This window comes from Erythrolamprus reginae, chromosome 1 (assembly GCF_031021105.1).
Source record: "Erythrolamprus reginae isolate rEryReg1 chromosome 1, rEryReg1.hap1, whole genome shotgun sequence".
Classification (NCBI taxonomy): domain Eukaryota; kingdom Metazoa; phylum Chordata; class Lepidosauria; order Squamata; family Dipsadidae; genus Erythrolamprus; species Erythrolamprus reginae.
In genome coordinates this window covers 12,118,290-12,142,582 of record NC_091950.1, presented here as the reverse complement: position 1 = coordinate 12,142,582, position 24,293 = coordinate 12,118,290, and the positions used below count along the sequence as shown (strand labels likewise).

Genomic DNA, 24,293 nt, shown 5'->3' with positions numbered 1-24,293 from the left:
GCCCGACCACACTGCTCACCCATTTTGAGACTGTCAGAAATCACTACCCCTAAATCCTTCTCTTCTGAAGTTTTTGCTAACACAGAACTGCCAATGCAATACTCAGATTGAGGATTCCTTTTCCTCAAGTGCATTATTTTACATTTGGAAACATTAAACTGCAGTTTCCATTGCTTTGATCATTTATCTAGTAAAGCTAAATTTACCATATTACAGACCCCTCCAGGAATATCAACCCTATTGCACACTTTAGAGTCATCGGCAAATAGGCAAACCTTCCCTTCCAAACCTTCCCCTATGTCACTCACAAACATATTAAAAAGAATAGGACCCAGAACAGACCCTTGTGGCACACCACTGGTAAAGTTCATATATGCTGGCTGGGGAATTCTGGGAATTGAAGTCCACACATCAAGCTGGAATTTCTATTAAGTTGAAGTCCATACAAGTTGACTGGGGAATTCTGGGTCTTGAAGTCCACAAATGTTGGCTGGGGAATTCTGGAAGTTGAAGTCCATATATCTCACCTAGAGAATTCTGGGAATTGAAGTCCACATATCAAGCTGGAATTTCTAAAAGTTGAAGTCCGTGACGGCTGGTTTGGGAATTCTGGGCCTTGAAGTCCACAAATGCTGGCTGGGGAATTCTGGGAGTTGACGTCCATCCATCTTCAAATTGCTAACATTGAGAAACACTGCTCTACGCTGACCCTGTGTCCGAGTTTGGATGACAAATTGTATGATGGTCACCCTGATCTAGATTTGATGTCCCTCTAACCATGGCACACTTGTGTCCTGGAAACCTTGGCTTGTGTGTGTGTGTGTGTGTGTGTGTGTATGTTTACTGTTGTCCCATTTGCTGCCTTCATCTCACACCTATTCAAATAGCTAGATGCCTTGAAGTTGACTTTAGCTGCACTGAAGCGATGACTTTACTTAGGGGAAGAATGGTGTGATTATGTCTCAATCTCGCCATAATATAACAGGACCTTCTGGGATGTGGGACCTCTTAAAATGGTGACTCATTTCTTCCTTGCCTCTCACTTAAAAGGCTGTGTGGCCCACTTTAAAGGAGGTTACCTGGAAGGATTAGTACCCAGAGACAAAAAGATTCTGGCAACTGGCACTCGCAAGCTTTCCCCGCGATCGGCAAACAGACCGACATCCCAGAAGGCTGCTAAAAACAAGATCAGGAAGCCTGGGATCGAATACATGTGAAGATATATTGACATTACATGGAAATGAGTTTGGGTGCTGCAGGTTTTGTAAGTTGATTCCTTGCGGCTCAATAAATCTTGTGAAAGCAAACTTTGGAAGAATCAGGACGGAAAAAATTCCTGTTGGAGTTTAGGTAGAAACATAGAAGACTGAGGGCAGAAAATGACCTCATGGTCCATCTAGTCTGCCCTTACACTATTTTTTGTGTTTTATCTTAGGATGGATATATGTTTATCTCAGGCATGTTTAAATTCAGTTACTGTGGATTTACCAACCACGTCTGCTGGAAGTTTGTTCCAAGCATCTACTACTCTTTCAGTAAAATCATATTTTCTCATGTTGCTTTTGATCTTTCCCCCAACTAACTTCAGATTGTGTCCCCTTGTTCTTGTGTTCACTTTCCTATTAAAAACACTTCCCTCCTGAACCTTATTTAACCCTTTAACATATTTAAATGTTTCGATCATGTCCCCCCTTTCCCTTCTGTCCTCCAGACTATACAGATTGAGTCCATGAAGTCTTTCCTGATACGTTTTATGCTTAAGACCTTCTGCCATTCTTGTAGCCCGTCTTTGGACCCCTTTCAATTTTGTCAATATCTTTTTGTAGGTGAGGTCTCCAGAACTGAACACAGTATTCCAAATGGGGTCTCACCAGTGCTCTATGTAGCGGGATCACAATCTCCCTCTTCCTGCTTATTATACCTCTAGCTATGCAGCCAAGCATCCTACTTGTTACCGGTATAGGTAGCTGGTCCAAAGTCTGGAAGTCCGGTTTATTCCTAGGTCTGGCCATGTCCCCGGTTGGTTAGTCTCATAAAGGAAAAGTTTATTCTTTTGCAGGAATTGGGCAAGGCAATTTTAATCAGGGTGTTCAGCAAAACTGGAAAACGGGGAAATCAGGGAATTATCAGGGAAATCGGAGGCTCAGGAATTATCAGGGAATTTGTGAAAAAACGGAATAAATCGGGGGGGGGGGAGAGAAACCAAACTGTGTTAAAATGTTTAAAAGTTAGGGGAAAATCATGATGATGATGATGATGATGATGATGATGATGATGATGATGATACCAACAACAACAATAGAGTTGGAAGGGACCTTGGAGGTCTTCTAGTCCAGCTCAAACAGGAAAGCCTACAATTCCAGAGAGATGGTTATTGAACATCTTAAAAACTTCCAGTGTTGGAGCATTCACAACTTCTGGAGGCACGCTGTTCCACGGATTAATTGTTCTGACTGTCAGGAAATTTCTCCTTAGTTCTAAGTTGCTTCTCTCCTTATTGAGTTTCCACCCATTGCTTCTTGTTCTGCCCTCAGGTGCTTTGGAGAATAGCTTGACTCCCTCTTCTTTGTGAGATATTGGAAGGCTGCTATCATGTCTCCCCTGGTCCTTCTTGTCATTAAACTAGCCATGCCCAGTTCCTGCAACTGTTCTTCATATGTTTTATCCTCAAGTCCCCTAATCATCTTTGTCGCTCTTCTCTGCACTCTTTCGAGAGTCTCAATGTCCTTTTTGCATCGTGGCGACCAAAACAGAATGCAGCATTCCAAGTGTGGCCTTGCCAAGACCTTATAAAGTGGTATTAACACTTCACCTGATCTTGTCTTTGCTGTCTTGATCAATCCCTCTGTTAAAGGCAAATAACCGCATCGTGCATTTATTGTTGAACAGGGCAAGACTGATGTTTAATCAATTTATCATGGGACCATGTTTACCGGGGGGTGGTGTGTGTGGAGCAATGGAGCCTTTTGTAATACAGTGTTCCCTCGATTTTCGCGGGGGATGCGTTCCAAGACCGCCCGCGAAAGTCGAATTTCCGCGAAGTAGAGATGCGGAAGTAAATACACTATTTTTGGCTATGAGCAGTATCCCAAGCCTTCCCTTAACACTTTAAACCCCTAAACTGCAATTTCTCATTCCCTTAGCAACCATTTAGATTATTACTCACCGTGTTTATTTATTAAAGTTTATTTTAAAAAAAATTTATTAAAGGCGGACGAAAGTTTGGTGATTACGTATGATGTCATCGGGCGGGAAAAACCGTGGTATAGGGAAAAAAACAGCAAAGTATTTTTTAATTAATATTTTTGAAAAACCGTAGTATAGCCGTTTCGCGAAGTTCGAACCCGTGAAAATCGAGGGACCACTATACTCAAATTAATTTAGAGAAATTTAGAATACCACCCTTCCCTGGGCCAGATCCTGAGCTATGAAATACCCTCCAGTTCAGATTGAGGCCAGCGCATTCTTAAATCCTAATTTAGAACTTGTTTAAAATTGCCTGCTTTATTTAAGACGGTTTGTTTTGGGTTGAGCGTGATTCTCGGTGTTGATTTCTCAATTTAATTTGGGGGCGGCTGTGAGCTGCCTAGAAGTTGTTGCTGTATCCGTGTGTTAAGATAAATCCATACTTTCCCGCCCACGCACAAATCCAGCCCATGGCATCTATATAGTTATATCCCCTCGATGGCGGGCCCATCTCATTCGATCGGATCTTTCTAATTAAACCGAAATGCTTGGAATCTCAAGCGGCCGACCTCAAGGATAGAATGTTATTTCTAAGAATGCTTGGAGAAGAACCCAGACAGCAGCTGGATTTTGAAAAGAGACAGGATGGGTCAAGTTGGTGCTTGGCAGCAAAATCTGACCGACCTACTTTGTAAAAAGTCAAGTAAAAGAGAAAATTGTCATTTTACTTTCTGGTTGGTTCTCTGTCTGTCTGTCTGTCTATCATATCTATATATATTTCTGTAAAATACACATATTTTTTGCTGATAATGAAAAGGAAAGGAGACTAGTATACTGTAGATCTATTTTGAGCTTATTATGCTCTTATCAGCCAGCCATACCCTTACTGGGATTCGACAGAAAACACACAATCACACACCTACTTCTGGCTCTCTGTCTTTTGCTGTCTTTCTTGTCTGTCTGTCTGTCTATCATCTATCTAGTTAGTATATAGATAAATGGACAGCCAAAGTATAGCATACGTAGGAGTATGGAAAGCGGGCCTGTTCCTTACTGGTCCCTCCCAATTGGGTGTGCTTTCAACAGCTAAAATTGTTCAGTGTGGAAGTTTCCTTGATAAACTGGTGGTGCACCTGGCTTTTCTTTAGAATTTGTTCTGTCGGGCTCTCTGGTAGACTCCTCCCAAAAATTCACAGGTACAAATTTCAGACACACACACATTTGAAAATTCAAAACAATGTTCTTTATAATGAAAATTCACTTAACCTAAGCCCTCTTTTGGTATAGCAAAGAGCACTCGTCTCCAAACAAACTGGTAATTTGTACAAGTCCCTTATCAGTTCTGTAAATACTTAGCTTGCAGCTGTGAGGCAATTCACAGTCCTTCTTTCACAAAGTGACACACACTTTGCTCTGGTTTAGTTTCAAAGCGGGGGAAAATCAGCACACAAAAAGTCAAAGTCAGTAAAACAGTCACGAAACACAAGGATCAGATAATCCTCCACAAAGGCCAAACCCACAGGCTGCTCTTTATAGCAGCCTCAATAATGACCACAGCCCCACCCAACCACAGGTGACCTCATTTTCTTTGATAATAATCTCTCTGTTGTTGTTGCCTATGCATCGCTCTCTGCATGCGTGGCTGTATCATTAACTCTTGTTCTGAATCCAAGGAGGAGCGAGATAATTGATCTCCTTCTGAGCTGTCTGCCCCACTCATGTCTTCTTGGTCAGAGGAGCCTTCATCAGCAGATTCCACTGTGGGGGGGCAAAACAGTCCTGCAGCATGTGGATGTCTCCCCCACATCCACAGTCCTTGGGGCAGGAGCTGGGCCAGAGCTAACCACAACAGAATTAGAAGCCTTTAATTGAAAGAAGAAATGCCTCAATTCCTCTTTTTCTGATCAAGGAAGAGAAACACAGCCGCGAGATGCCCAGATGGCAGGAAAAACAGCCTCAGTTGCCAAGTGGGGGTTGCCTGCCCATCGTTCCACCCCACCCCCCCAACTCAGTTTCGGCTTTCTCTCCATGGACTCTGTGCCATCATGGAGGAAGGCACAGCCTGTTTTTTCCTTCCTTCCTTCCTTCCTTCCTTCCTTCTTTCTTTCTTTCTTTCTTTCCCCTCCCTCCCTCTTTCCTTTCTTTCTGTTTCTTCTTTCTTTCCTTCCTTTCGTCCTCCCTGCAACCCCCATTCCTGTCTTTCCTTCCTTCCTTCCTTCCTTTCCCTTCATTATCTATCTTTTTTCTTTTTACTTTAACTATATCTTTCTCTCTTTTCTTTCTTTATATCACTCCCTTTCTTTCTGTATCTTTCCTTCTCTCCCTCTCTTTTTCTTGATCTTTCTTTTTCTCTCTCTCTTTCCTTTCTTCCCTCCCTCCTTCCCCCTTCCTCCCTCTTTCCCTTCTTTCTCTCTGTTTTTTCATTCTTTCCTTCCTTTCCTCCTCCCTCCACCTTCCTTTCCTTTCTTCCTTTCCTTCTTCCTTCCTTTCCCTTCTTTATCTTTTTTCTTTTTTCTTTAGCTATCTCTTTCTCTCTTTTCTTTCTTTTTATCACTCTCTTTCTTTCTGTATCTTTCCTTCTCTCCCTCTCTTTTTCTTGATCTTTCTTTCCTTTCATCCTTCCCTTCCTCCCTACCTGTCCCTTTTCTCTCTCTTTTTCTTCTTTCTTTCCTTCCTTTCCACCTCTCTCCAACTTCCCTTCTTTTCTTCCTTTCTCTTCTTTCTCTTCTCTTTTTCTTTCCTTTAGCTATATCTTTCTCTTTTCATTCTTTATATTTCCTTCTCTCCCTCTTTTTCTTGCTCTTCCTTCCTTTTTTCTTTTTTCCCTTTCTTTCCTCCCTCTTCCCCCTCCCTCCCTCTTTTCCTCCTTTCTCTGTTTCTTCTCTTTTCTTCCTTCCTTTCCTCCTCCTTCCAACTTTTCTTCCTTTCCTCCTCTTCCTTCCTTCCTTTCCCTTCCTTTCCCTTCTTTATCTCTTTCTTTTACTTTAGCTATATCTTTCTCTCTTTTCTTTCTTTATATCACTCTTTCTGTATCTTTCCTTCTCTCCCTCTCCTTTTTTCTTTCCTTTAGTTATCCCTTTCTCTTTTCTTTCTTTATATATCTTTTTCTTGCTTTCTCTCTCTTTCCTTCTCTTTCTCTTGATCTCCCCAATACAGTACATTATTTACATGGATATTTATGAAACACTGAAAGTAAGGTTATAAGAAAAAGTGCAAAGGTGGACCAGTGGCAGAGAGTAAATATGGATAAACCACATATAATGTGTTACATTCCCATTTATTCTGCAAAATACCTTGGACCTAAATCTAATTAATAAATAAATCTAATTATAATCAAACAAACAAACAAACAAAATCCTTTGCCTAAACCAGACCCAAATATTCTTATGGAACTTTTAAGTTAAACCTCCTCAATTAACACAGCACGTCACTAACCAAACAACCTACAATAAGCATTACTCAAAAGTTGTAAACCAGCTTAGAAGATAACCCTGTGCGTAAGGGGACCCACATTTTGAGCACAAATTTAAATATGAAGCTACAATCCAGGAAGGATTTCCAATTAAATTTAAATTCTACAACAGATTTGCTTTTTAAATACAACGTTATTCTGGGCAATGAAGCGTACTCCCACAGTTTGGTGAGCCAGTCTTGCGAAGAAAATGTTAAAAGGTCTTTTCCGGTAAAAAGCATATGGTGCTGCTTGCCCGCTCCCTCCCTCCCTCCCTCCCTCGAAGATGTGGCGAGTGCATTTTCTTTGCATTTTGAGTTTCCTGCAAACAGCTTTTCATGTATTATGGTTTGCATTAACCACCGATTTCCCCCTCCCTCCGATGCTCTGGGGATAGACTGCCAGTCAACTGGCCCGGCTAAAAAGTGGAATAAGAAATCAAAGCAGCATCTTCGGCGTCCCACAATGTTGTTTCAGTTGTGACTGTGAATACAGAATGGAAAGTTCCCTCCAGCAACCTTTATTCTCTGAATTTTTACTGTTTGCCGTTTCTGGCTGTAGGGCAGACCAGGGTTTCTCAACTTTGGCAACAAAGTTAAAGCTGTATGGGCTTCAACTCCCAGAATTCCCCAGCCAGCATAGACTTCAATTCCCAGAGTTCCCCAGCATGGCTGGTTGGGAGACTATGGGAATTGAATTTCACCTGCCTTCAAGTTGATTGGACATCTCTGAGATAGATGATAGATAGATAGGGAGGGAGGGAGGGAGATAGATAGATAGATAGATAGATAGATAGATAGATAGATAGATAGATAGATAGATAGATAGATAGATAAGATAGATAAGATAGATAGATAGATAGATAGATAGATAGATAGATAGATAGATAGATAGATAAGATAGATAGATAAGATAGATAGATAGATAGATAGATAGATAGATAGATAGATAGATACATAGATAGATAGATAGATAGATAGATAGATAGATAGATAGATATAGGAAGGAAGGAAAGGAAGAAAGAAAGAAAGAAAGAAAGAAAGAAAAGGCACATAGATACATACATAGAGATATAAATAGAGATATAAATAGATGTAGAGATAGACAGACAGACATGCACACATAGATAGATACATAGAAATATATAGAGAAATAGATGTAAAGACAGACAGACAGATTCATACATAGACACATATACAGTATAGAGATAGAGAAATATAGATGTAGAGATAGAGACAGACAGATTGATTGATCAATCGATAGGCAAGCAGACATAGACACATACATAGAGATACATTTAGAGAAAAATAGATCTAGAAGATAGATGATGGATGGATGGATGGACGGACAGACAGATGGACATATACTTTGAAATACATATAGAGAAAAATAGATGTAGAAGATTGATAGATACATAGATACATAGACAGATAGACACATGCATATAGACACATCTATATCTATCCATATATGGATAGATATAGAAGATAAATAGATGTATAGATAGACCGGTAGAGATATCTAGAGATATAAATAGATGTAGAGCTTGATAGACAGACAGACAGACAGACAGACAGACAGACATAAACACATATATAGAGATAGAGAAATAGATGTAGAGATAGACAGACAGATAGACTGATCAATTGACAGGCAGGCAAGCAAACATAGCCACATGCATAGAGATACATATAGAGAGAAATAGATGTAGAAGATAGATGATGGATGGACAGACAGACGGACAGACATAAACATTTATTATTATTATTATTATTATTATTATTATTATTATTATTTATTGGATTTGTATGCCGCCCCTCTCCGTAGACTTGGTGCGGCTAACAACAATGATAAAAATAGCATGTAACAATCCAATACTAAAACAACTAAAAACCCTTATTATAAAACCAAACATACACACAAACATACCATGCATAAATTGTAAAGGCCTAGGGGGAAGGAATATCTCAGTTCCCCCATGCCTGACGGCAGAGGTGGGTTTTAAGGAGCTTACGAAAGGTGAGGAGGGTGGGGGCAACTCTAATCTCTGGGGGGAGCTGGTTCCAGAGGGCCGGGGCCGCCACAGAGAAGGCTCTTCCCCTGGGTCCCGCCAAACAACATTGTTTAGTTGACGGGACTCGGAGAAGGCCCACTCTGTGGGACCTAACTGGTCGCTGGGATTCGTGCAGCAGAAGGTGGTCCCGGAGATAATCTGGTCTGATGCCATGAAGGGCATATAACTAGAGAGATGGATAGATAGATTTAGAGATGGATGGATGGGTGACAGGGAGGGAAGAAAGGAAGGAGCTGGGCAAACCCTTTATGTTCTCCAACTATACAACGTCCCATTTTCTGATCAGCTTTGTTGGCTAGGGAGTTCTGGGAGTTGAAGAGTAGATCCTCCTATGATGTCACAGAGGCTCAGCCAATCCCGTTGTGGCTTCCCCAGTATTTCCTTCTTGCTTTGTATAACGAGCGCGGAAACCTTCCCTGTGACCTAGAGCAGATATAGAGGTTCCAATTCTATTTTGGCAGAACGTATTCGAAACGTGGCGGCCATCTTTCCCCCAGCCTCTGTTTCCGCCGTCCATCCTTTGCCTGCAACCTGGTTGCGCTCTTTAATGAAACCGTAAAGGCTCGTGTCAAATGAAGGAATCGGGTTGAATTGATGGCTGGACACGCATCGCCAGGCGGTCATTCTCGGCCTCTCTCTCTCTTTTCCTTCGGACACATCAAAATTACCCTTCAAGAGAAAGGATTGGCTACCCTTCTGGAAACTTGACAGCCGACGGACAGCCTGATGGATCACAATTGCATTGGGCGATAAATAGATGTATAGATAGACCGGTAGAGATATCTAGAGATATAAATAGATGTAGAGCCAGATAGACAGACAGACATAAATATATAGAGAGAGATAGAGAAATAGATGTAGAGATAGACAGACAGATAGACCGATCGATTGATAGGCAGGGAAGCAGGGAGAGGAGGTGGAATGCTCTCCCGTTGGCTGGCTTAAACCAGTAATCCTCCACTTACGACCGACATTGGAAGTGAAACTGCCTTTCCCAAGCAAGGCAATCATTGAGTTGTGGGAGTTTTTTTGGGGGGGGGGTTGCCTTGGTTCTTAGGGAGAGAGAGGGGGGAGGGCAAGAGAGAAAGAGCAAGGGAGAGAGACAGCGAGGGAGAGGAAGAGAGGAAGGGAGGGAAAGGGTGGGAGGGGGAGAGAAGGAGAGGGGAAGAGGGAGAGGAAAAAGGGAGAAGGAGGGAGGGAGAGGCAGGAAGAGAGGGAAAGGTAGAGGGAGAAGGAGAAAGGCGAGAAAGGGAGGGAGGAGAGGGAGGGAGAGAGGGAGGGAACGAGAAGGAGGGAGAGAGGGGAAGATAGAGGGAGAAGGAGAAAGGCGAGAGGGAGGGAGAGGGAGAAGGAGGGAGGGAGGGAGAGGCAGAAAGAGAAAGATGGAAGGAAGAAGGAGAGAGGGAGGGAGGGAGAGGGAAGAAGGGAGGGGGAGGGACAGGAAGGGAGGGAGCAAGGAAGAGAGGGAAAAGGAGGAGAAAAGAGAGAAAGGAAGGGAGAGGAAGGAGGGAGGGAGAGAGGGCAGGGGAGGGGAGAAAGAGGGAGGGGGAGGGAGGGAGGGAGAGAGGGAAGGGAGAGAAAGAAAGGGAGGGGAAGTGAGAGGGAGGGAGAGGGGAGGGAGGGGGAGAGATTTGATTCTGTTTGATGCTGTGTCTACAGTCTTGGCACATTGCCTGTTGTGATCAAAATTGAACAAAGAAGATTCTCAGAATTGCTTTTCCACAGATGCTCCTTTCTAAAGGCAGACATGTATTTTTTTTTTTTTTAAATAATCTTACACCTGAGTTGTCAAGGAACTTGGTGGTAGTGAACCGTTTATCATTCTGTTCTCGCCTCCTTTGCCGCCTCTTTCAAATACGACCTGCGTGCTGAATCATTTTAGTGGGTGCGTTTGTGGGGTTTCAAACTTTTCCTCACTTCAGAATCCACTATTTTTTTAAAAAAAAAAATTTCCCGGCAAACCCCAAGAAAGGAAGGAAAAGTTGTAGTAGGACTTGAAAATTGACTGAATTCCCGTCGAGCTCCATGAAGGTTGAAGAAAAAGTAGAAACATAGAAGATTGATGGCAGAAAAAGACCTCATGGTCCATCTTATACTATTTGCCCCTGTACTATTTCCTGTATTTTATCTTAGGTTGGATAATATATTTATCCCAGGCATGTTTAAACTCAGTGACTGTGGATTGACCAACCACGTCTGCTGGAAGTTTGTTCCAAGCATCTACTACTCTTTCAGTAAAATAATATTTTCTCACGTTGCTTCTGATCTTTCCCCCAACTAACCTCAGATTGTGCTCCCTTGTTGTTGTTGTCGTTGTTGTTGTTGTTGTTGTTGTTGTTACTATTATTAATTAGATTTGTATGCCGTCCCTCTCCGCAGACTCGGAGCGGCTAACAACAACAGTGCAACATCATATAACAAAGCTAATATTTAAAATAATTTAAAAGACCCTAATTTAAAAGACAACCAAACATACACACAAACATACCATGCATAAATTGTATAGGCCTAGGGGGAAGGAATTGTAATAATAATAACAACAACAACAACAACAACAACGGGGCACAATCTGGAACTTGTGCTGGAACTACCATTTACCAGTGGCAAAGAACTGGTGAGATCATAAGCCCGAAAAAGTGGTCGAAAATGAGCAAGCAAAACTACTGTGGGACTTCCATCTTCAGACTGATCGAATTCTGAAGCATAACACACCAGACATCTTGATTGTGGAGAAAAAGAAAGTATCGACATCGCAATCCCAGGGGACAGCAGAATTGAGGAGAAGCAGCTAGAGAAATTAGTGAAATACGAAGATCTAAAAATCGAGCTGCAACGACTCTGGCATAAGCCAGTGAAAGTGGTCCCAGTGGTACTTGGCACGCTGGGCGCAGTGCCAAAGGATCTCAGCGGACATTGGAAAACCATCGGAATTGACAAAATCTCCATCTGTCAATTGCAAAAGGCCGTTTTACTGGGATCGGCAAACATAATTCGCCGCTACATCACGCAGTCCTAGGTGCTTGGGAAGCGCCCGACTGGTGATGAAATATGAAATTCAGCATAGTGATCTCGTTTGCTGTGTTGTACCAATAATAATAATAATAATAATAATAATAATAATAATAATAATAATAATAATAGCAACTCCTTTTTGTAAATCACTTTTTCTTCCCCTTCCGCCATCAGTAACTTCAAACAAATCGTTGTAAGTCCAGGTCTATCTGTGTTTTGTTTTTTTTTAACAAAAAAAACCCATAACAATTTGAGACTCAGGAAAATCTCATTCGAAGCAGATGCAGCTGGATTGAAACATCTGTGGGGTTTTTTTAAATGCCAACGTTTTGATGGTGGCCTTTGGATGCCAGAAAGACTTTCAAGCAGCCGATAACTCGGGTGGGAAACCACTTCTGAGAAAATGCAACACAGATGTGGGAGGTTTGGTTTATATTTGGAACAAATTTGAGTCCCGATACACTGAGCCAGCTGTGCTGTTTGGAAAAAACTGACTACCGTATGCAAAAATGTGTATGTGTATATACATATATTGAGATTGTCCTAAAAATGTGAGTTCCAGGTATAGTTATAAATAAAGAGGCAGGAGCCATCACGATCTCCAGAACATTTAAAATTTATTTTAAAACTACTAAAAAACTACTAAGCTTTCGTCAGTCCCTACTCACTTCATCAGAGTGTAAAATCTCCATTGGAGAGATTTTATTTATTTTATTTATTTATTAGATTTGTATGCCGCCCCTCTCCGTAGACTCGGGGCGGCTCACAACAATAACAAGAACAATGTAAGAACAAATCTAATAATTTAAAAAACACTAAAAACCCCATTATTAAAAGCAAACACACACACACAAACATTCCATGTATAAACTGTATAGGCCCGGGGGAGATGTGTCAGTTCCCCCATGTCTGACGGCAGAGATGGGTCTTAAGAACTTTACGAAAGGCAAGGAGAGTGGGGGCAGTTCTAATCTCCGCGGGGAGCTGGTTCCAGAGGGTCGGGGCCGCCACAGAGAAGGCTCTTCTCCGTACTGAAGGAGCGGGTCCAGCAGTCACATGGGTTGCTCATGTCCAATCCGGTGGAACTGAGCCTAGTATTAAAAAAGCTTGCCGGATCCGCCCCTTCCCCAGAATTCGCTCAGTTCGCATATCCTGCGGTTGTATTGTGATAGCTCGTTCAACATTCTAACACCTTCCCTTCGTTCCTTTTCTTCAAAAGTAGTAAGATTTGTTTTATCATTATTATTTACTTGCACCTATAGCGCCAGCCGTTTGCGGCTCGGCTTTTTTCCTTTGGAGAAGTTGCGGTTTCGTTTCCCCCCGGCGGTTTTGCCGGTTACGATTCCTGCGGCCGCTTGTGGATTCTTCTAATCCTTTGGCCTGGAGGTCCTGGTGCAAGTATTAATCTATTGAATTATTGATTATTTATTGTATACAATATATTTAAGGGCTTAAGAAATACCTCCTGCGGAGTGAGACGCCTTCTAGTCTCCTGGACTTAGTCGATCGCTTCCCCTTTAAGAAATTTACGGGGCGATTTTTTTCGGCGCGAAGGCCTTCGCGCCCTTTTTAAATCTAGGCCTCTCGTGTTGGCCTCCTGCCAGCCGCGTAGGCCTCAGTCCACCGCGTGGATCCCGGAGCGGGCCTTGGGGGTCCCAGGCTAAATTCTCCACCGGCTAAGCCTCCAACCAGAGTGCCTTGGTTTACTTAATTATAAAGTTTAGGGAGGCTGGCCCCGCTGGATTTGGGGGCACGAACTCTGGGTTTGCCCAGATTGTCCTCAAGTTTCAGCAGCTTCGAGGCCTCGAAGCAGGATCCATTCCTCTTGGGAAGTCCTTGAAATTCTTCTCCTTAGTATTCAGTTATTGGCTCAGCCTTGTCTTCTGTTAATTGTCAGACTATGGCTACTTTTCCCAAGAGAGGCACAACTAAAGGTCCCAGAGAGGCCAGGCCTACAGGCGATGAGATTACTAGTATCCCCCAGGCCTCTTCCTCCTCTTCTCCGGGGGCCCGCCCCTCGACCAAGGTCACCAGGGCCGAGAAGAGAAGGGACCTAGCCCTACAAAAAATCCATGACAAATCAGCAAAACGTTTGAAAGTGCAGGCCCAAGTAATCAGTAGTCAAGACCCACCAGAGGCTTCTAGTCTTCCTCCTTCTGGGGTCCCTGTGTTATCTCTGGATGAGCCAAACCTAGACAGACCCCAACCTAACCTATGGGGCATAGGTCCAGAGGAACCAGATATTATTGAAGATTCCCCCCAGCCAGGATCCTCCCAGGCCTTTAGGGATTCTTCTGCCATTTCTGCTGATATTTCCAGCTTACCTCCTGAGTTCCAGTCTATTTTTGCTGTGTTGTCCAAAGCCATTGATGCCAAACTCTCCACCATCAATGAGCTTCCCTTACCTCTTCCTCCTTCTCGCTCCTCCCGCCCCTTGGGTTCTCCCCCAGCGGTCAGAGCTCCTATGCAGGATGATTCAGATTCCTCCCAGGATGAATATGAGGATATAGAGGATGATGAGGATGCTTTTCAAGGCCTATCAGATGATGAGGAATCCCAAATAAAGGTTCCTCCTCCAATTACTATTTTTCCTTCTCAATTATTCAAATCTCTCCTCCTCAAAGCTAGAATTTCTACGGGATTAGCGGCCCAGGAGAAACAAGCCTCCACTTCCACTGATCCCCCGGAGGAGAATTTACCTTACTTCACAGAGGAACAGGAGGATAACGAGGTAATTCCTATGCCTAAGTTGTTTAAAGATGCTTTACTCAAACAGTGGGAATTTCCAGCCTCTGGCCTTAATCCCTCCACCAAGGACAGAAAGTTGTACAAACTTTCCTCTTCCTATGAAGAGCTTCTATCCTTTCCCAAACCGGATGAACCTGTCAAGATTCTTCACTCGGCAGCGGCTGTGCCAGGCGAGGCGGAGGAAGTCCTCCGCCCAGAGGACAAGCGCATTGAGCAAATGCTCAAAAGAGGATTCACCGCTGATTCCTGGGCCACTAAAAGCTCTGCAGCGGCTTCCTTTTTCTCCAGAGCCATGCTGCTGTGGCTTCGCCAACTTCAACAGCATATTCCTCCCGATGACTTGAGAGGTCAACAAGACTTCAACAAGGTCTTTGCAGCTGCCCAGTACGTGGCTGATGCCACCTTGCAATCTACTAGATTTTCTGCTAAGTCTATTGCAGCTTCTACTACGGCAAGAAGACTCCTATGGATTCGCCCTTGGCAAGCGGGAGTTCGCCAAAAGTGGCAGTTATCCCAGGGTCCCTTAAAGCGCGACCTTCTCTTCGGTGATCTTCTGGATCCACTCCTCACGGAAACCACGGACAAGAAGAAAGTTTTGGGTCCAACCACAAAAAAGGCTACCAAAACGCAGTCCTTTCGTCGCCCAGGGCGCCAGCAAGATCAAGCGGCTTCCTACCAGAGATCTCCAGGTCAGTATTCCCCCCGCTTTCGTTCCCAAGGTAGGAACTCCAGGGGTAGAGGGTTTCGCTTCCAAAGGGGAGCTTCCTCTAACAGGGCTTCAAAAAAACCTAGATGGTAATCTTACCTCTATTCCCATAGGGGGTCGCCTAGCTCATTTCGCCTCTAATTGGCGTCTCACCTCCAAGGACCCTTGGGTCATTGACACTGTTCAAACAGGCCTTCTTTTAGAATTTATTTCTCCTCCCCCTAAACGTTTTATTTCCTGCCCTTCTCCCAGGTCATCCTCAGATTGTAACCGTATGGAGGAGGCCATTTCTCATCTATTGTCCATCAGAGCCATTCAACCGGTCCCTTCCGGTCAGAAGGGCCTAGGTTTTTACTCCATCCTATTTATGGTTCCAAAGTCCTCCGGAGGTTGGAGAGCTATTTTGGATTTAAAGAAACTAAATTTATTCATCAAATATAGGAAGTTTAAGATGCACTCCTTGTCTTCTATTTTGGCCGCCATTCACTCGGGAGATTTCATGGTCTCCTTAGACCTCACTGAGGCCTACCTTCACATTCCTATAGCCAAATGCCACAGAAAATTTTTACGTTTTTCCTTTCAAGGCAGGCATTTCCAGTATAGGGCGATGCCATTTGGCCTTTCCTCGGCCCCTCGGGTCTTTACAAAGCTCTTGGGGTCCCTGGCGGCCTATATCCGGGCGTTTCCCATCCACATTTTATGTTATCTTGATGATATTTTGATTCATGGGAACTCCCTAGAGAAAGTGAAAACAGACCTTTCTGTCACCATGTCAGTCCTTCAGGACCATGGATTTTCCATCAACTTTGATAAAAGCCACCTCCAACCTTCCACATCCATTTCTCACCTGGGATCCATTATTGATTCAGAATCCTCCCAGGTTTTTCTCTCTCCCGAGAGAAAACTCAGTATAGTGGAGTTAATTTCTAGCATTTTATCTAATTCTTCAGTTTCCATAGTCACTCTATCTTCCCTTTTGGGGAAGATGGTGTCATGTATAGGCATCATTCCCTGGGCTCGCCTTCATGCTAGGGAACTCCAGTGGCTCCTGTTACCTTTTCAGAGATCAGGGCACAGCAACTCAAATCGACGCATTGTCATCCCACTGAGTGTTCGCAGATCCTTCAAGTGGTGGAAGTCTCCGGCCATGGACAGAGGATCCCCGTTCAGGTGCCCGGATCAATTTGTCATCACCACAGATGCCAGTCTATCGGGATGGGGCGCCCACGCCCAGGGGATGATAGCCCAGGGCACGTGGTCCCCGGAGGAAGCTTCCAGGCCAATCAATTGGCTAGAGTTAAGAGCCGTTTCCCTGGCTCTGAAGCATTTCTCTCCTCGCATTCCCAACCGGCACGTTCTCATTCTCACCGACAACATTGCCACGAAAAGCCATATTTGCAGACAGGGGGGCACGAGATCCAAGGCTCTCATGAGGGAGGCCCTCAAGTTGGGCCTTTGGGCGGAAAAACATCTCCAGTCGCTCCTAGCCGATCACATCTCGGGGAGTCTCAACGTCCAGGCGGATTGGCTATCCCGGACAACGATAGACCCAGGAGAGTGGAACCTCCATCAAGACCTGTTCCATCAAATCACCCTCAGATTCGGCCTACCAATCCTGGATCTCTTCGCGACCATTGCGAACGCCCAACTCCCTCGCTTCTATTCCAGATTTCCATCCCCGGGAGCGGAAGCAATCAATGCCCTCCGGAGTCCATGGCCTCCAGGCCTACTCTACGCATTTCCTCCAATTCCAATCCTCCCGGACGTGATTCACAAGGTCCTCACCGAGAGGGCCCGAGTAATCCTAATCGCCCCTCACTGGCCCCGCCGGCCCTGGTTCGCGGATCTCCAACAGCTGTCCGTCCAGGACCCTTGGCGACTCCCCGTTTCGGGGGATATGCTGCGGCAGGGGGCCTCTTTCCATCCAGACCCGGAGTGGTTCCACCTCACCGCCTGGCTGTTATCAGGAGAGATTTAGAACTGCGTGGTCATGACCCCGATTCAGTGGAGGTCATTTTAAAGGCCAGAAGGGGTTCGACCAATCGAATCTACGACCACACGTGGTCCAAGTTTCACCAGTGGTGTCTACAGGAAGGTCTCTCCCCTCTGTGCATCCCCATACACAGAATAATTTCCTTCCTTATGCAAGGCTTCCATAAAGGACTTTCCACCAGCACCCTCCGGCGTCATCTGGCAGCCATTTCATCTGTCCTAGGGGGTCCCCGCAGACAGCCTCTCCGATCCTTCCCTGAAGTTCAGGAATTCCTCAAGGGCATAGCCAACCTCAGACCTTCCAAGGTCCACAGGTACCCATCCTGGGATTTGCCACGGGTTCTCCATTCCCTCACGCAGGCACCATACGAACCCCTAAAATCGGCGTCCCTCAGGTACCTATCCTTTAAGGTAGCATTCCTGGTGGCTATTACCTCTGCCCGACGCATTTCGGAGCTGGCTGCCCTCTCAATCAGGCAGGACCTTTGTCAATTCCATCAGGACAAGGTAGTCTTGCGACTGGACCCCACCTTCTTACCCAAGGTCAGTTCCATGTTCCACAGATCTCAGGATATTGTCCTACCTTCCTTCTGCCTCCAACGAGACCATCCCTTGGCAATTAGATGGCACACCCTGGATCTCACCAGAGCGCTGAGAATCTATATCCAACGCACAGGACCCTTTCGGAGGTCAGAAGCACTTTTTGTAGCCTATCATCCCAGAGTCATGGGGGCCAAAGTGTCTTCAACAGTAATAGGCCGTTGGATCAGAGGGACTATATCTAAGGCCTATGAGTCGGCCTCCCTCTCAGTTCCAAGGAACATCACAGCGCATTCCACCAGGAGCGCAGCCACCTCGGCCGCTTGGGCGACTCAAGCCCCGTTGGAGGAGGTCTGCAAAGCAGCCACTTGGGCCTCGCCAAATTCCTTCATCAGGCACTACAAGATTGATTCTTACGCTTCAGCGGACGCTGCCTTCGGCAGAAGGGTACTCCAATCCGTTATCTCACACGATAGCAAGCTAATCCCACCCTAGGGACCATCTATTGGGTATGTCCCATGTGACTGCTGGACCCGCTCCTTCAGTACGGAGAATAGGCGTTGATTGCTTACCTGAACGCCTCTTCTCGTACGGTGAGCGGGTACAGCAGTCACTTCCCGCCCTTGTATGTGTCTTCTTTACCTTTCTATATCTTTCTTCCTCTAACAATGAGAGTTGAACACTACAGAGCTTCACAACTGAGCCTAGTCTATGGATTCGCGAATTCTGGGGAAGGGGCGGATCCGGCAAGCTTTTTTAATACTAGGCTCAGTTCCACCGGATTGGACATGAGCAACCCATGTGACTGCTGTACCCGCTCACCGTACGAGAAGAGGCGTTCAGGTAAGCAATCAACGCCTATTCTCCTGGGTCCCGCCAAACAACATTGTTTAGTCGACGGGACCCGGAGAAGGCCAACTCTGTGGGACCTAACCAGAGATGTTTGCTTTTAGGTGGTGCCGTTCAACTTAGTCATTGCTCATGTAATAGGGTATGTGGCCTTATTACATGTACAATAAATTGAACAGCAATGAATCCAGGTGGCACAGTGGGTAGAGTACTGTAGTGCAGGCCACTAACGCTGACTGTAGGTCAGCGGTTCAAATCCCATCACCGGCTCAAGGTTGACTCAGCCTTCCATCCTTCCGAGGTGGGTAAAATGAGGACCCGGATTGTGGGGGCAATAGGCTGGCTGCTTTAAAAAGTGCTATTGTTGACATGTTGTAAGCCGCCCTGAGTCTAAGGAGAAGGGCGGCATTTAAAAAAATTCGGATAAATAACATAACATAACATATCATAACATAACATAACATAACAGCAAGCATTTCAGTGGAGATTTTATACTCTCACGAAGTCAATAGGGATTGACAGAAGCTTAGTAACTTTTTAGTAGTTTCAAAATAAATTTTAAACGTTCTGGAGATGGTGATGGCTACTGCCTCTTTATTTATATACATTTACAGTAATCCATCGCTACTTCGCGGTTCATCTTTTGCAGATTTGCTACTTCACGGGTTTTCAAAGGGGGCTTAAATCCATTGAAAATTTTAAATCCATTGAAAATTCATAAAGTTCTTCCACCAAGACCGTCATATATATATACACTATATTCAAAGCAGCACGAAGCTTAAAACTTCAGCCTGATGATGGTGAATGTGATTTCACCGAAACGTCGCATAGACACTAAAAATATTACACAGGGTAAAACCTGAACTCAGAACAATCTACATATATATATTTGATCCAACAGAAAAAAACATGCACACACACACACAAACACACACATATTTTTGCTGATAAGAAAAAAATAAAATAAATATTTGACAGAAAACAACCATGTGTGTGTGTATGAATGATTTTTTTGTTCAGTCTCCTTGTTCATTATCAGCAAAAATACACACACACATAGACATATATATCAGAATCTCAAATCTATATATGAGAATAGAATCGGGGACGTTGAAAATCCTTTTTACAAATTGCACTGATGTTTTATTGCTGAGATTCATTTGTATGAAACGGTAGGGGTGTCTCCTGTTGGTCCAGGGGCTGGGTTGAAGACCTCTAAGATCCCCTACAGCTGTTATTCTGTTTTTAGGCCGGCTGCTACATTTTTTTGCATCTCTTGGGTTTTTTTGGATTTTTTAATGCTGTGTTTTCACGATTGTCAGACAGTCAGAGAGGCTTGTATCAGTGGAGGCATTCAACAGAGAAGTGGTGTTGTGTGTGGTGTTGAAATAGGGATGGTGATTTGCTGAGGCGAGAAAGAATTAAAATAGCCGTTTCGGAGCTGGGAGGGCGAGCTTTGGGGAGGTGTTTTCACAAGGTGGAAAAAATAGGGAACAATCTCAGCTGAATGCACGATGCAAAAAGGATGTTGAGACTCTCGAAAGAGTGCAGAGAAGAGCAACAAAGATGATTAGGGACTGGAGGCTATAACATACGAAGAATGGTTGCAGGAATTGGGTATGTTTAGTTTAATGACAAGAAGGACCAGGGGAGACATGATAGCAGTCTTCCAGTATCTCTAGGGTTGCCACAAAGAAGAGGGAATCCAAACTATTCTCCAGAGCACCTGAGGGCAGAGCAAGAAGCAATGGGTGGAAACTAAACAAGGAGAAAAGCAACGTAGAACTACAGAGAAATTTCCTGACAGTCAGAACAATTAATCCGTGGAACAGCTTGCTTCCAGAAGTTGTGAATGCTCCAACACTGGAAGTTTTTAAGAAGATGTTGGATAACCATCTATCGGAAGTAGTGTGGGGTTTTCTGCCTAAACAGGGGGTTGGACTAGAAGACCTCCAAAGTCCCTTCCCACTTTGTTATTCTATTCTAAATGCATAGATTGAAGTAGAGATTTGGGGTATCAAGAGGTAGAGACTGTGACCCAAAGCTTTGCCCTCTTTGTTGTTCTCCTTTGACCTCCAAACTCAAAAGATGGCTTCGATACGGGGAGAATGCGTGTAGAACGATCAATCAGGTTGCCTCTGAGCATGTCTTGATTGGTTTCATTCTTTAAAAGCCCAGATTGGATCGAAGGTTGTAGGGGGGTGTGAGTACTGCCTTCTGGCTCCACTAATGGGGGAGGTGGAGAATCTGAGCCATGGGTGAGGGAGGGTATGGGGCGAGGAGACTACTAGGAAATGTGGTTGAATATGGGCTAGCACCTTGGAGGTTGAACTGCTACTGTTGTCCAGAGATATTGTGAGGTGCAGGGGAGGGAGGGAAGGAAGGAAGGAGAAAAGAAAGATAAAAAGAGGGAGGGAGAAAAGGAAAGGAGGAAGGAAGGGAGGGGATGGGAGGGAGAAGAGAAAGAGGCAAAGAGCTAGGCAGGAAGAGGATGAGAAAGAAGAGGAAGAGATAAGGGGAAAGAAGAATGGAAGAAAGGGAGGAACGAAGGAAGGAAGATGAGAAGGGGAAAGGGGAGGGGGGAAGGAGGAAGGAAGGAAGGAACTAAGGAAGGAAGATGTGAAGGGGAAAGAGGAGGGGGGGAGGAAGGAAGGAAGGCCACAAAAGATATGAATGGTTATTTTACGGGTTTTAAACTGTCTTTTACATTTTCATATAAAACTGTCTTTTATATTGTTTTTAGATGTTGTACACCGCCCAGAGTCTGGAAGGAATTGGGTGGTCTATACATTAGATTAATAAATAATAAATTAATAAGGGAAGGAGTGAGAAAAGGAGAAAGTGATAAAAGGGACAAAGAAAGAAAGAAAGGGGGAGGAAGGCGTAAGAAAGGTGAGCGAGAGATAAAAATGAAAGGGGGAGGAAGGAAATGAGAGAAAGGAGGAAAAATGGAAGGAGAGAAGGAGGGAGGGATGGAGAAGGAGAGAAAAAAAGGGAGGAAAGAAGAGAGAGGAAGACAAAAGAAAGATAAGAAAAGAAAGGAAGGATGGAAAGGAGGGGGTGAGAAAGGAAGAGAGGGAAGGATGAAGGAGAAAAAGAGAAAAGAAGTGAGAGGAAGACAAAAGAAAGATAAGAAAAGAAAGAGGAAGGGTGGGAAGGAGGAAGGAGAGAGGGAGGAGGCGAGAAAGGAAGGAAGAGAAAAGAAAGATAAAAAGGAAAGTGAGACAGAAGGAGGGAGAGAAGGTGGGTGGGTGGGAAGAATCTGATTAAGGGAGATACTGAAAAGGCCATGTGACGTTGTGGGTTTCCTAACACATTTTCCCCTCTCTTTTTTTATTCTGATCCGTTCACAAGACCCTCCGACTCACCAACCATCTCCTTTCTTTCTGCTGCAGGTTCTGACCCGGTCCCAGAGGATCTGTGAGCCCCGGTGAGGTGGGCAGGCGGTCCAGCCGTGGCCGGAGTCCCCTGCTCGGCCCTCAGCATGAATCCCAGCTTCCCAGTGTGTCTGGTCATCCCCCTTGCCAGCCTGCTCTCCTGGCTGATGACCGGCTGCGCCACCGAAAGTAAGTCTCTCGAACTCGGCACCCGCTCGCAATCAGGCAAAACCAGAGCTGGCGGGCAGGGAAGGCTACCAGTGCGCCCTCCAATGCCATCACAGGCACCCCCCCCAGCGAGATTTCGCTTCTGCGCATGCGCAACAAGAGAAATGTTGTGGGAAGATGCTCGCACGAGCGAGATTTCAGTGATTTTTCACTGATATTTTTGTTTCCGCGCAAGAACTTACTAATTGCATGAATGTGCTTGGGAACAATTTGATCAATTATTGCAATGCGCTCTACATGGGGCTTCCCTTGGAAAGTGTTCGCAGACTGCAAATAGTCCAGAATGCAGCAGCGAGAGCTATCATGGATGTACCTCGGTACACCCATATAACATCTACACTTCGTGAGCTGCCATGGCGCCATAGACCCGGGGCCACCACAGAGAAGGCCCTCCCCTTCTCTGTCTCAGTCTATGGGCACAATTCAAGGTGTTGGTTATCACCTATAAAGCCCTACATGGCTCAGGGCCAGACTATCTATGGGACCGTCTCTTGCCGCATACCTCCCAGAGATCAATAAGAGCCCACAGAGTTGGCCTCTTCCGGGTCCCGTCGACTAAGTAATGCAGGTTGGTGGGGCCATGGGTAAGGGCCTTCTCTGTGGTGGCCCCAGCTCTACGGAACCAACTACCACCTGATGTCCGTACTACTCCCACCCTGCTGGCCTTTCGTAAGGCCACGAAGACTTGGCTCTGTCGGCAAACCTTGGGGCCATACATTTACTTCCAACTCTTGATGAATTGTGTGCCTGTGTATGATTGTGACTGCCTTTTTAACATAACTTTTTAATGGGGTTTTAGTTTTAGATAATGTTCGACTTCTTTTTTTATTGTGTTGTATCTATTTATATTGTATTTTTATTATTGCTGTAAGCCGCCCTGAGTCCTGCGGGACTGGGCAGCATAGAAGTCAGATAGATAGATAGATAGATAGATAGATAGATAGATAGATAGATAGATAGATAGATAGATAGATAGATAGATAGATAGATAGATAGATAGATGAGAGATAGAGAGATAGAGAGATAGAGAGATAGAGAGAGACAGACAGACACAGACAGACAGACAGACAGATACAGACAGACAGACACAGACAGACAGACAGATACAGACAGGCAGGCAGACAGACAGACAGACAGACAGCAGACAGACAGACAGACAGATGAGAGAATCAGAGAGATGGATAGATGGATGGATAGATATATGATAGATAGACAGACAGACAGATAGATTTATAGATGAGAGAATCAGATAGACAGACAGACAGACAGACACATACATAGATAGATAGATAGATAGATAGATAGATAGATAGATAGATATAGAGAGAGAGAGACAGACAGACAGACAGACAGACAGACAGACAGACAGACAGATGAGAGAATCAGAGAGATGGATAGATGGATGGATAGATATATGATAGATAGACAGACAGACAGATAGATTTATAGATGAGAGAATCAGATAGATAGACAGACAGACAGACACAGATAGATAGATAGATAGATAGATAGAGAGAGAGAGACAGACAGACAGACAGACAGACAGATGGATAGATGAGAGAATCAGATAGACAGACAGACAGACAGATAGATAGATCTGAGTCAATTGAAACAGCACTCTTTTCCCTTTCCTCCCTCTTTCTTTCTTTACTCTTCCTCCCTTTTTTCTTTCTCCCTTTTTCCCTTTCCTTCCTTTTTCTCCTTTCTTTCTTTTTTCTTTTTACTGTGTATAAATTTAGTCTAGGCTTAAGTAATAAGACAACTTTGTAACCTATATAGTATATTAAGTATAGACCAATATATTAAGTAATTGATATAAAATATATAAAGAAGAAAGAACGTTAAACTGCTGAAAAGTAAGCCTAAAAACCTCAACTAATGTCAAACATGTTGGTTAATTTAGTTTATTTTAATTGTTTAATAAAGTTTATCTTTTTTCCCCAAAAAAAACCCTGGCAAAAATCACCAAAATGTCGCTTGCGTGAGCGTCTTCACACAACATTTCACTGGCTACACATGCGCAGAAGCTAAATCTTGCGCAGGGGCGCGTTAGGAGTTCGCAGCTGTGCACACATTCTCAAAATCGCTACCGGAACATTTCCTTGCATTCCTTCACTGCTCTTGGGCATG

General features: G+C 44.4%; 1 protein-coding gene across 1 annotated transcript in view; it reads left to right on the top strand.

Annotated features, from left to right (window-relative positions):
* Positions 1-24,293, top strand: part of PTPRS (protein tyrosine phosphatase receptor type S) — a 301,225-nt gene that overhangs the window by 59,180 nt on the left and 217,752 nt on the right. Inside the window, exon 2 of the mRNA XM_070744606.1 lies at positions 21,954-22,124. Within this exon, the coding sequence (XP_070600707.1) occupies positions 22,043-22,124 (82 nt within the window). The 5' untranslated portion in view covers positions 21,954-22,042. The remainder of the gene's footprint in view (positions 1-21,953; positions 22,125-24,293) is intronic.